At 32.1% G+C, this 14,590-nt stretch overlaps 1 protein-coding gene across 1 annotated transcript; it reads right to left on the bottom strand.

Annotated features, from left to right (window-relative positions):
• Positions 1 to 12,907: 12,907 nt before the first annotated feature.
• On the bottom strand, positions 12,908 to 14,207 carry LOC124366549 (glycine-rich protein 23-like). The gene is made up of 2 exons (XM_046823137.1): positions 14,067 to 14,207; positions 12,908 to 13,577 (listed from the first exon to the last, which is right to left on the bottom strand). The coding sequence occupies exons 1-2, from the start codon at positions 14,124 to 14,126 to the stop codon at positions 13,092 to 13,094; spliced, it is 546 nt and encodes a 181-aa protein (XP_046679093.1). The 5' UTR covers positions 14,127 to 14,207; the 3' UTR covers positions 12,908 to 13,091.
• Between the last annotated feature and the right edge of the window lie 383 nt (positions 14,208 to 14,590).

The raw sequence follows: 14,590 nt of genomic DNA, 5'->3' as shown, positions 1-14,590 counted from the left end.
GAAGTATAATTTGTGATTAAAATTATAAAAAACGTAGATTCGCAAACACTGCTTTTTTTACCGACTCCAGCCGGTCGTCAAATTAACTATTACAAAGGTCGACAGTTATAAAACATTTCAAACTATGACATATTAAAAAAATTCTTTACACCAAAATTTTTAACAGAATTAAGGTTAATTAAAATTAATTTGTAGTAATTTGAATAGTTTTGGATTAAAATTATATCTCAGTTTTAAACTATAGATAATTTATTGTATTAGTATTGTATTTATTAGTTCTAACCCGAGTAAGTAATTTCTTTCATTCGCACACTTTTTATAACAGTGTTATCAGGAATCCGTCTGTGCGTGTAAAATCTGTATTACCAGAGAATATTTGGCATATTTTGTGATATAGGTGACAACTACAGAATACGTTATATTCACAGTATAAAAACAGTGTACATATCTAATATTCTTAGGATGTACATTTGTACTATTGGCATGTAAAGTCTTATAAAATATTATTAGCGTTAATTTTATATGTATAGTAATATAAAATACGAGTTATTATATGAGATTAGACTACGAAGTGGTCAAATGCTACAAAAGTGGTAGTTGTGAGCGAAAAATATTGGAAAGTAAATCGGTAATTTTAGGAAATAAAAACTCTACTTTGACAAACTCGGTAAAAACTCGGTAATTAAACATTTTTTACCAATTGAAAACACTATTTTATTTTATTTATGGTGTATAATTTTCATTCTTTTTAAAACAAGGAAAATAATTATATGCAGGGTTTTTGTGAGAAACTGGTACACTTGTTTTAGATATTACAGAGATAAAACCAGTTGTAAAGTCAAATATTTTGTTACGACTATTTATATTGTTTCCATTTTAGGTTCGATCCAAATTCACATTAATATACACAACTATTTTTAGATTTAAAAATATGCACGTAAGAATGTTTGTATCAAAGTATGTTGCTAATGAATCAATTAAAAACACATAAAGAATAACTTGTGATGTTTATGTGGAATGTGTGGAAATACTTAGAATTCAAAAAGTACACTAAAACCAAATAAAAATCTTGAGACTGCCGGTCTACTTAATCACTATGTAAATGGGGCTAAAAGCGTTTTAACTCTGCGACTGAAAAAAATACTTTTATAACAAGTGATTGATATTTTCTTGTGTCTTCAAATGTAAAAAGAATCAAATTTGTAACCATTTTAAACAGTTTTATTAATGTGTTAGGTACACATAACGAAGCCCAGTGATGTATATAAGTAGTTACATTACTGTACATAATGTTTCATAAATGTACATACGGTAAGCTCTCTTCCTGTAATCCTGTATCAATAATTCTCTCAATAATTGCTGGAATAATCTATATTAATTACAGAAATTCAAAATATTAAAACTATTTTCTGACTACATTCTTAATATCAATCGTAAGCTTATACTCTAGTTCAGCATTTTAAAATTTAAAATTCATTCATATACCCCACGAACTTTTAAGTTTCCAATGGTAATCAAATGAGGTGACAGTTATAAACAGCTGATTACAAAAACCCACATTACATAAATAACACTGCCTGAGTAGGCAGTTATTCTTAATCCACTAACAAACTTAATATTAGCTGATTTAATAGAACATACGCATGATTATTGAATACCCAAAACAGGTGACCAAGAGGCTTCGTCACGCTGAATGCGACAGACAATATTGGAGACAGTAGTCGGTCTCATTCAGTATAGAACAGCAGCTAATCTGTTAACTACTTATATATATATATATATATATATATATATATATATATATATATATATATATATATATAGAGAGAGAGAGAGAGAGAGAGAGAGAGAGAGAGAGAATATGTAGAATACAGTGAAATCTTAAAAGAAAATCAGGCCATTTTTCTTAACATAAAACTGTATAAACATTAAACCGTGTTGAATAAACCAGTCTACTTTATGATAAACTGTGTGGAATTCCCCCTGTTATTTATTACTAAGATAAGGAAGCATGACAATAATGTCTAGTAGAGATAAGACACTAATTTAGCTACTTTATGGAATGTTATTGTTTTCATTCACGGTACCTGATAAACTTCTAATGTAAGTGTTCTCATCAACATTGTACTGGGTAGCTTTGAAAATCATCATTGGTCATGATCGTTATTCTTTTTCTGTTTGGATTTATCTGAATTTCCATAACACGGAATAAAGTATTGAATAAGGTTTATCAAAGAGTTGCAATGGAATATGTATATTTTGTCACGGTTTTTGGAAATATATATTTTCCTGGTAACAATTTAGGTATCAATAAGAGTGGAGAAAACACTCCCAGGAAGTATTAATCAATACGATGCTTAATAACTACGGGAAACTCCACACCACTTGTCGCGTAACAGGCTTCACTTACCTTGCGTGACAAATTTCAAATCTATAGCTCATTTAATTCTTGGATAGATAGACAGATATACATTCACACAGAACAGGATTCTTTACATTCTCGTGGAAAACAAAAAAGAAATTGCATAGTAACATTTTAATAATATGATGATGGACAGTCGACATAATGGAGGTTATTCATCCAGAATTTAGTGTCACATTCTCTGTTTAAATTGGTCCAAGAGAGTAGATCGCCATCAAACGAATCGACAGCTGACAACCTGATCCTGGGCAGCCGTTTTATCTGGTGGAAAATTTCATGTGAGGAAAAAAGAGAGGATTGCTAGTTTTCTGCTCAAAATATTAATTATAGAAAGTACCTTAATTTATCCGTGCTTTTAAAATTTTTCAATCTATTGTCTTTGAAAAACCTCCCAAACCTGTAGAAATATTAATTACAATGTAGTTGCTAATAAGATATTTAGTTGGATATGGTTTGGTGTTGTGTAGTTAGTGAAGCATTAGTGTATTATTTTGTTTATATAAGTAAAGGAGACCAAAACATGACTAAGGATTTTGTATTAGAACAACAAAATAAAATTATAATATTTTTTAGTGATAAGTTAGAAATTAAAAAATACATAGCATATTAGCAAATTGAACCTATCAGACGTCCTAAAAAGTGTATACCACTAACCGCTTAAGCATTTAAGACGTGCTATAAAGAACACCATTACGGATATTTTAGAATGAAAAAGATATAATTTTTCACGACACTTTACTACACAAATTATTATATTAATTAACTAACCCAAGGTCTGTTTTTGTTTTAAAAATTTAGATTTATTCAGCATCTATCCTAATAATAAATTCTGTATATTTCGTAAGAACAAAGATTCTAACAAAATGTTTAAAAGTGTGACCTTTCTGAATTTCATATAGGACTATTAAAAAGTAACATTTAATAAATATTTAGGGCGTATAAGGGAATAAAATTCAATAGTTTATTAAACATGTTAAGATTTAAATTAAATCACTATATGTTTTTAAGTAAAAAATCTGCGAATCTCAGTTTCTTCTGTGTTGGTACGTCTTTTCAAATTATGAAAAATGAAAGTATATGGAGCAGTGAAAATATTACAAATCTTGTACATATTCAGTAACAATTTAGGTGTACAATTAACATAAAATTATATTAACTATAGATCAGTTGTGTACTTAAAATAGAATAACTTTAGTTCATATAAATTTTGATATAAGTATAGTAAATAATTCAGAAGTAGAAATTTATATCAAACTTTAAATATAAGTGATATAAAGTTAAAAGTATGTTAACTGTAAATGTGTATAGTGTGGCTTTAAAACTTTAATGTAATACATGAATTAAATTCATTATATTGGATGTCTTTACTTTAAAACAGGATTCACTGTAAGATAATCGCCATCCGGTCTCTAATATCATACTTACACAGTTATCAAGTTGACAATAACATAACACGTGGAATTTCTTACAGAATTTTGAAAATCCATGTTAATAACAAGAAAGTATGTGGAATTTACGTAGTTGATAAAGTTACATGAGTGACAGTTGCTGAAAATATCGTGTAACATGCTCTTGACGTCCGAGATTAAAAATAAATCTAATACAGTAGTTCTGAGCACGCTGGAGTCTGTCCGATTGCTCAACGGTTATGTCATTCATCACGACGTCACAGAAGTCAAAGTGTGGTAGTATAAGACTCTTAATGAGCACCACCTTAACATTAAACGACAGATATAAGGCAAACCGCTTCAAACTGTAGATGCCAGCAAAGATTCTTCTACACGTTATCGGAACTTGGTCAGTCCATTTGACATTTGTGTTCATAGTGAGTCCGAGATTTTTCAGTTTGTTTTGGTAATTTAGTTCATATCTGTTAAGTTTAAGTTTCGGTGCGGTGTTAAGATTAATTCGGTTTATAATTCTCGAGTTAACAATTATCATTGCTTGCGTTTTGTTTTCATTTAGTTTCAGTCCTTGTTGTGTTGCCCAAAAGTTAATGGCTTCTATATCCAAGTTGAGTAGTGACACAAAAGTAGCTAGTCGTTTGGTAAACAGTGAACGTACATTTGCAAATCGTCGGCATAAAGATGAAAATTTGATTTGTTATAATTGAAGTGACATTCATTAAAGTGCATATTATATTGGCAATGATTTCAAGGCAAAGTGTTTAGTTTCGCTAAGAAACATACAAAATTAATAATATTGTACTATTGAACATTTTAGAGAATAATTGTAGAACACACAATGGAGATTAAGATATAAACAATTATTGACTCAGGTTATAATCTCATTTCTTAATTTTATTATTAATCGTGCACAATATATGATGCTATTTTCATAATTATTAAAATTTTGTTTATAAACAAGTACAGTTACCTAGTGTCAACTGTAGAATATTTTGAATCTTAGAAAAGTACCCAAAATAATCCCAAAGGTTTGACGTTTTAACAAAAATTCATTATTTTTAGACTGTGAAACAGTACAAATTAGTCATTTATAAATAAATAAAATATTTTGTCACGAATGTTAGTTTAGTTTTTTGTATGTTGAGTATTGGTTTTTCTCCAAGGAACTGATTACTATCACGATTGAACGAACCACATTCATGTTACAACTTAAATCACAAAACACTAGGATCTAAATTTAATTTTTGATGACTGAATATTGTCGAGGGAACATCGTTTGCATTTGTATCTTATAAGGAATGCAATACAGATTGGACAGATTGGATGCATAAATATTTATATACTTCCTATCTATAACCAAGGAAATAGAATGAGATGGCGAAAAGGACTGGGAAGCAAGAGCATATACTCTACTGCACAGGGGTTACAAATACAGATAATTCCAAAAAAGAATACCGAGGGTAAAATCAAAGGCAGTGAGGTAGATCAGCTACAAAGTAGGAAATATACAGGGTGTACATAAAGTCCTGCACGGGTATAATATTTTCTGAACGATAACAGATAAATCAACAAGATTTGGTACATCAATACTACACCTAAAAATCTACTTTTTGAAGGAACTATCAGTTTTCTGTAATATCATGGGGACGTCCCGCAAGGAGTCGGAAGGAAATCTTAAATAGGAGCATAGGTCAATATGCACATCATTTTAAAGGGCTTATCTAGCAGAGTTTAATGCCGCAAACCGCACTCAAAAAGATTGATCCAGTACAAAATGGCGGCTGTTCAAAGGTTTTACTTGGTTACATTTTTATTAGTAGCCATAACCCCAGTACAACAAAACTGCAACCAAACGAATACTGCAGCTAACTACTACATTATGCTTGTCAGTTGTACAGAAGTGAATTATGACGTTAGTTGTCCTCAAGGGTTACAAATTTGGTCCTAATATATTGATAACGGGGAAAACCTGATAACAGTAACAATTAGAAATCTGTTATCTTTGGGTCGCAGTTAGGACTTTCCTATTAGCCAGTCTATTCCTGGTAGGCTATTCTAGTTTTCTTGTTTTAGTAGTGCTGTCCATCCCGCATAGGTCAATATGGACATCATTCCAAGGGCTTATCTAGCAGAGTTTAATGCCGCAAACCGCACTCAAAAAGATTGATCCAGTACGAAATGGCGGCTGTTCAAATGTTTTATTTAAAAAATATGTTTACTTACCGAATGTTTTCAGAGTAAATGTTCGAATTGTGAATGTTCGGCTGCCTCTCGTGAAAGTAGTCATTAAATAAATGGCATGCTTCCTCGTGTGATCGTCTGTTATTTCCCCAACCAACCATCATAAGAAGTGTTATACGTTCACGTTCGTCAAGCGACATAGTGTAGTTGAAGAACTACAAGCAATACGACAAACTCTTTTGTACTAAAGCGCACTGATAGAAAGGATGGACAGCACTACTAAAACAAGAAAACTAGAATAGCCTACTATGAGTAGACTGGCTAATAGGAAAGTCCTAACTGCGACCCAAAGATAACAGATTTCTAATTCTTACTGTTATCAGGTTTTCCCCGTTATCAATATATTAGGACCAAATTTGTAACCCTTGAAGATAACTAACGTCATAATTCACTTCTGTACAACTGACAAGCATAATGTAGTAGTTAGCTGCAGTATTCGTTTGGTTGCAGTTTTGTTTTACTGGGGTTATGGCTACTAATAAAATGTAACCAAGTAAAACCTTTGAACAGCCGCCATTTTGTACTGGATCAATCTTTTTGAGTGCGGTTTGCGGCATTAAACTCTGACACATAAGTCCTTTAAAATGATGTGCATATTGACCTATGCTCCTATTTAAGATTTCCTTCCGACTCCTTGCGGGACGTCCCCATGATATTACAGAAAACTCATAGTTCCTTCAAAAAGTAGATTTTTAAGTGTAGTATTGATGTACCAAATCTTGTTGATTTATCTGTTATCGTTCAGAAAATATTATACCCGTGCAGGACTTTATGTACACCCTGTATACTTATATGGAATTAAAATAACTGTTAATATTAGATGTAAATCTTGAAATTCTGAAAAGTTTATATATTTTGGTGTATGTCCACATAGGCTTACACAATCATTATCTCGAAAAGTTTGATGTACAGTCAAGAGATTTAGTACCAATGTATGTATATTGAAAAGTAAGCCAAACCAGAAGATAGACTTTTCATTCTACCCCTTGCACCTGAAGTGGAATAGAAGCTCTGAAAAACACAACTTTAGGCTGTAGTAGTGGTCTTGGTTTCACTTTATGTCTATTAATATGGTCCAATGATTATATTGGGGAGAAATCGCTCTTTTTACAAAAAGAATCGAATTTTAAAATTTCTAACGAAGATCGTAAACTTGAAATATTTCAAAGATATCAAAGAACTCCATTGTATTAGAGATGTAGCCTCGAAAAGTTTTTGATATGTAATACCTGATGATGACTTCGTTGAATTCAAAATGTACACTGTACAAAAATAAAATCTCAAAAAGAATGTCATACATCTGATGATGAGAATTTATTGAATAAAAATGTACATTGTACAAAAATAAAATTTATCAAAAGTGTTATAAGGGTGTATAATTGTATATTATAACTCCATTGTATCACGTCATAATTGTTTTCACTAAGAATTGTACGAAATTCGATTTTGGTTTACACTACATTGGTATAAAATAGTTGAAGTCTGTTATCATTGAAGATATTCCATCAAATGCATAGCATGTTGCGGACATATTTTGTGAAAAGCTGTGGGTAAGTGCTAATAAATAAATAAATGTAGAGTTATATTAAGTTGTAATAAACAACAAGGAGTTCAAGATAGTTTTACCAACAATCCACAACTATAAAGATATTTTAATATATACTGGAGGTTTTAAGTACCAGTAAACATACTAGAATACGCTGTTTAGTGTCATAATGCTGAGAATCCGAAGTCGTAATAACCACGGCAGGAAGTGAACTTGGGTCACGTTCTGTAGTACACTATCAATCTGGAACGTGACTCGTTCATTCGCAGACATTCTAATAATATTATAAATTTGAAAGTGCCTTTGTTTGTTTGTTTTTATTTTACACGAACTATTCAACTATCCCTTCAATTTTACTTGAACATTCATGCGGTCTTAGAAATGAATATAGGCCTATTATTATTGAAAAACTTCTCGGACTACACCCCTCTGGTTTTTAAAGTAGCGAAAATTCCATCTTTGTCTCTAAAGTTGTAAAGCTGTGTATTAATTGAAAGAGCATATCTGATGTAATCAACTGTTCAGCGTAAACATTGTTTATTACTTTTCATTCATTTTAAGATTTCAGTGATTACGTAGGAACTCTATAAATACTATAAATTTAAAGGCTGCTATACTAAGAACAAAATTAAATTACAATGGCCATAAATATAATCTATTTGGTGTATTTTCTTGGTTGTGGAAAAAAGCAAATTCAATATTGGCGTTGGAAATATAATTCCCTCAAACCAGAAGTGCTTAAAGAGCTGCAAAACCTACGCAATTGAGCACGAAGTCGCAGGTAATTGCTAGTAAAAGTAGTTACTAGCATAAGTAAAGTAAAACGCATCACCATATATCTATATTTCGAATCTGTATAAACAATCTCACAAAAGTTTTAAAAACGTGAAAATTAATGTTTGTCCTGCGAAATGCACAAAGGGGCTTTTTAAAACATTTATTTACTCATTACACCATTTAATTTTATCGTTGACCTCAATTTCTTGTGTGACAAGAACGTAAATACTAAGATTCGGTCTCAAAAGAATTTTGCGTAGGTTTAAATTCGCGAAAAACATCTATCGATACAGAACTCTCTGACACCAATCGTTCATGCGCATTAACGATTTATCACCATATTTATACTATCGTTCCTGTGGATATTACACGGTTTGCTTAGCAACGTATCTAATCATAGAATCTCAAAATCTCATACCAATATTTTCAAAGAAAACCACTCTGACTCTAGACATTCATGCCACTTTATCAATCTATGAATTATTGAAAGGATTAGGAAACCCTGTTTTTCTTCTCTAACTCCTATCATGACGCAACGGTCTTCCATCTATTACTGCGCATAATATGTTTGTAAAACTTAATAGGGTAGAGCCTAATGTACAAAAAACCTAGATCTACTAATGTTTGTTTAGTTACAGTAGCCAAAACATCCCTGTTTAACATTAACATTTGTTGTATGAACGAATTAATAATTGTTAGTGCGTTCCTATTTATTGCGTGGTGGGGGATTAAACAGATAAAGTTCAACGAACTTTTATTATTGTTCGTACCTAACCTTTCATACCAGGAAGAGTCTAGAAACTTAAAGGACCTCTGCACCTCCTTTGTTTTTATTTATCCCTCAAGTCTAAGGTTTCTGCAAAACCAAATTCTTATCTTAAGCCCCTAATTAATTTTTCAAAGCTTTTAAAACAACAGAACAGTCGACTAATATTTGTGCCTCTCCCAGAGTATACTTTTATCAGTCCGGCTCAAAACCACCTTCATCAGATGTGTTGTAAAAGAGCCTTGTATTGTTAGTCATCCATCCCATGTGCTAGTTGTATATCCTACTTTCTTATATCCAGTTGCCTAATCTAACCTTAAACATACGCAGGAATAAAAATTTTTATTTCACAAGTCCTGAGGCGTTTTTTCGTGTCTGAGATCTTAACCTCTTTTCCTACGCTTATAAAATAGCTTTACTGTAAGAGCAGGCTATCTCACAGCCAACCTCTAGCACTACGAAACCTCTTTCAGAGCCTAACTTGGTCAGGACTTCAGCTGTTTCATTCACTAGAATGCCTTTATAACAATCAGGGACAGCAATTTTCCTCTTCACCAGTTCCATCAAAGTATTTCTGCATACCCCTACTCATATCTTAAATGACTTTTTAAATCCATGAGAGTATTAACTTTGAAATTAATAATATCATAAAAGGACAAAGTCCATGTGGAAAAGTCTTAGGCTCCATTTTAAACTTAGCAGATCTTTGGTTAATCATCGGCGAGTACTCATTAACATACAAATTACAAAATGTTACAAATCCTAGCGAACATATATTTGTACTTATTTTAAGATTCGATTAATTTTGAGAAGTTTTGTAGTGGGAAGCGCTTTTTTATCTGCCAGTAAGCTTTCTATCGTAATGGAAATGTACACTTTGGTAGTAGAATGCAATATCAGGATATATTCAACCCTATTATTCAATCTTGTTCTTTGTTATGGTATTTCCTGAAAATATTTATTTAGCCGAACAGGATTCATTAAAAAAAGTGGGTAAGATTGAAAAATGTATTTTTTGCATACTTGCTTTGTAGAGGGATAGTTAGAAAATAACGTTCTATAAATATTTTATAAATTTGTGTCATATTGATATAGGACTATTATACACCCCAAAAGGGTTTGAAACTGTTCACTTTACCACTGATAATGTTTTTGCAGTGTAAGGATTGCCTATTATGATTTTTTTAATGTTGACTTTATGATCTATTCAATACCATATAATGTCACTAGTTTCTTCTCATTGGATAATACTGTTTCTTTAAAACTTTTGCAGCCTTTTAAAATTTTTTTCTTTCTTATCATTAACACAGTTGAAATTTTTGTAAAGAGAGTTTTATCCTTGGTAAAATCTTAACATCTTTTACCCAATTACTATATAAAAATTTGATTTTACATCAATAATGGTCGTGTGTTCAAATTATTACAATAGCAATGCTCAGGCGTAAGGTCCAATTTATTTTTTTTCGGTGTACGTGTTCTAAGAGATAGATACTAATAAAATAGAGTGAGAAAGATTGTAGAGATATTAGATCGCAGTGATATCCACAAGAGAACGCTGTTGACGAAAATATCCACTAAGAGACGCTACATTTGACACACTTGTGACTTTCTGTAATTTCTTCGACTCCTTTGGGACAATCTTCCATGTCTTACTGTGCACATATCGGACAAGAAAATGTTGGAAAATGTTTCACTCCGGTTTTTAAACTACGGGCCCGAAATTACAATATTATTATTTTAATAATTATTACTAATTACGAAATCATAATATTGTTAATAATGGGCAATATTACATAAGTAATATTGTTGTTTTGTTCACGATTCCTACTATCACTGAGACAGAACTTCACCGGTACGTTACTAGTATGCGTGGTGGCTCAGCTCCGCGGTATGCTTGTATATCTGCGTCCCTCTTGATTCATAATTATCTATCCTTTGCATTCCTCTTCTTCACATAGTTAATTTAAGTATACATACAGGCAAATTCTCAGTTGATTTCAAGTTCGCCAAAATCATTCTATTATTTAAAGTGGATGACGTTACCGTGATGTCAAACTATAGATCGATTAGCCTGTTACGTGCATTCTCCAAAGTATTGGAAAAGGTAGTTAAAGACCAATTAGTCTCTTATTTAGAAGAGAATAATAAATTGATTGATTGTCAATTTGGGTTTAGAAAATGTCAGAATATGCGCAGGTGCTTTTTTAATATCTCTAAGAATCTGAAAGAAGCAATGACGTCTAACAAAAAATGTTTATTGGCGTTCCTCGATTTAGCCAAAGCATTAGATTCAGTTGATGGACACAAATTAATCCAAAAATTAAAATTAATTGAAATAAAAAATAATTTATTTAATTGGTTCGATGGCTACCAAGACAATCGTAGACAAATAACTACAATTAAATTCTCTGATATCGGTAAGTTTTGGAGTAATCCAGGGTAGCACTTTAGGACCTATTCTGTTTTTCATCTACATAAATAGTATCGTATTTCTAAAATTAGAATTTCTGGGAAGCTTTCACTTTTTGCAAATGATACTGCTCTACGTTTTGAGGGATCCAATTGGGGAGACGTTTTTCAAGAAGCGTATATCTAAGTCTAAATTTATGCCCATTGCCCTGAGAGAGTAGTGAGTGACACTCATTAATTTAATTAAACTACATACGTGTGGTGATCTTACAAGTCTGATTTGTCATTGCGGATCTCTAGAAAGGGTTGATAGTTATAAACATTTAGGGCTTATATTGGACAAAAGATTGAATTCATCCGCACATGTTCTCTTTGTTAATGGTAGATTTAGAAAACTCATTTATGCTTTTAGTCAACTGCATGAATTTTTAACTTTAGTAGAAATAAAAATAGCTTATTTCGAATAGATTCAATCGCTTTTAGAGGGGGGGGATCATAATGTGGGGTACTAGTTATAGAAGTATTTTAAATCTATTGTTTGTAACTCAGAAAGCAATACTTAAAGCAGCACTGGGGAAAAAATATAACCTTTTCAAAAACAAATACATTTTACTTTTCTCACATTATTTATAGAAATGTATCAGGATTTCTCAAGGATATGTTTTTTATACACTATGAACTTATAAAATAAGAGTAAACACTTTTTTAAAAAGTGTGGGTCGTGATTATATGGAAAGGATTATAACATCTGATTACAGAGTTGTATATCCTAAACTGGATTACAGGTTGGGAGCGTGTTTTTATATTAGTGTGAGCGTAGTATAGCTGTTTTGTGTGTGTGTGTGTGTGTGTGTGTGTGTGTGTGTGTGTGTGTGTGTGTGTGTGTGTGCTATGCAAACACTCATCTCTAAACTACACGGTCTACATTTAGAAATAGAACGCATTAAGAATCTAAAGAATAAAAATTACATTTTCGCCATTCTTTTTTCTTGTTTAACTTAAAACATTATGATAATGTGTCTTACTACCGAATTACTACAAAAGTATCCGCTGGAAGCGGTGTAAATGGCATTTCTAAACTGCGCTGTCTAAATTTAGGGATCAGATTACCTACGCAAGTGATTCACATACAAGGAGGAAGTCTCCCGTTAGAACACCAGCTCAGTTGTCCAGAGAGAGGCTGGAATTTGGCAATAGAAACTTTCCTTATTCGACCTGAAATTATCTGGCCGATGGTTTTGTTTGATCTACAAAACCATTTTAATTATTATGAAAGAAATAGCCATTGTAGTTTTACATTCATAAAACACCGCTAAGGGGTGAAAAAGTATTTACACAAATACTTGCATAATATAAATGTTTATTCCTTACAATAAAAGGTAATACATAAAATACTTACGTTACAATGCCAAATTCAGTGTTTCACTAGTGTTTACTAAGCTTAACTTTTAAGTCATTTTTTTATTAAATAAATTTTGATACAGTGTTGAACACTCCTTGTACATATTATGTCTTGAATGTATCTTAACCAGTGAGGGATCCTTCAAGGCCATTATCACCAACGACGCCGTCTAGAAGACCACCATCTAGCAGGCCTCCTACAAGGCCATCATCACCGAGGACGCCGTCTAGAAGATCACCACCAAGGAGGCCTCCTATAAGGCCATCGTTACCGAGGAGGCCGTCTAGAAGATCACCACCAAGGAGGCCTCCTAGAAGGCCATCATCACCGAGGATGCCGCCTAGAAGATCACCATCAAGGAGGCCCCCTAGAAGGCCATCATCACCGAGGACGCCGTCTAAAAGACCACCACCAAGTAGGCCTCCTAGAAGGCCATCATCACCGAGGACGCCGTCTAAAAGACCACCACCAAGTAGGCCTCCTAGAAGTCCATCCTCACCTAGGACGCCGTCTAGAAGATCACCACCAAGGAGGCTTCCTGTAAGGCCATCATCACCCAGGACGCCGTCTAGAGGACCACCAGTCTGAGGGACTGGAAGGCATTTACCCTATAGATCATAATTTTTGCATTTGCATATTTTTTTATAAATTTATAAAATAGGTAAATGTTTTTTTGAATACATAACATAATATCAATGTTAATCCAAGCATCTTCTGTTATCCTTTGACTACTACTTCGTAAGGTAGAATTTAGGTAAAAATATAATAATATTTAATGTACGAGACTAACAATTTAGAAGTCATATGGCAATATTGTATTTAGAAGCAACTATTAGAAAACTAACGATATATAAGTATATAAATAAGGTAAGAAACAATTATTTTATTACCATATATATAAACTCCCATCTTTTACTCCAGATTAACAGAAGACTGCCACATTAAAAATATATATCTTTCATAAATTTATGTTTTTAACGGATTTATAAATTTATATTACAATTTTATAAAACAATTAAATTTTCTATCCTTTAAAAATACTCCTATGTAATTAACATAATCACTTAATATAGTTTATTAAAATTATTAATACATACCTGGCTGACAAGTAGCATCACGGCGATCAGGAAAACTGGGAATTTCAACAAAGAGTTCATGTTGCTGGAGATGAAGGGTATGCCTGTGTATCTTTGTCAGCGAAGTCTAACTCAGGTCGAAGAGCTTAAATAGTGCTGGTGAGATTGTAAATATCTAGTCAAGGTAACAACACCACGTGAAACAGTTTTGCTACACAATCTGTCACACAAGATAACTGAGTTTACTTATGGTTTAAATATGTTCTGTAAATGACCTTAAGGTTCGCATTTATCACTAAAAGCTATAATTTTTATATTACACATACAGTAATCAACTAATCTTCAATCTACTTTGAATGTTCTGTTATGTGACCATCGAAATTAGGAACACTCTTAATTATGTTATTTCACAGACATACAATTTTACACTTGACTCAACATCTTTCAATATATTTAAAATCACTTGATCTCTAAGCTATTTTAATGTTTATATTTAATTACTACAGAATATGTAAACCTAATTTAATGGGTGAATTACTCAATAA

The sequence above is a fragment of the Homalodisca vitripennis genome, chromosome 7 (genome assembly GCF_021130785.1).
Source record: "Homalodisca vitripennis isolate AUS2020 chromosome 7, UT_GWSS_2.1, whole genome shotgun sequence".
NCBI classification, from domain to species: domain Eukaryota; kingdom Metazoa; phylum Arthropoda; class Insecta; order Hemiptera; family Cicadellidae; genus Homalodisca; species Homalodisca vitripennis.
Note: the sequence above shows the minus strand (reverse complement) of the source record. Positions and strands in the feature narration are given on the sequence as shown.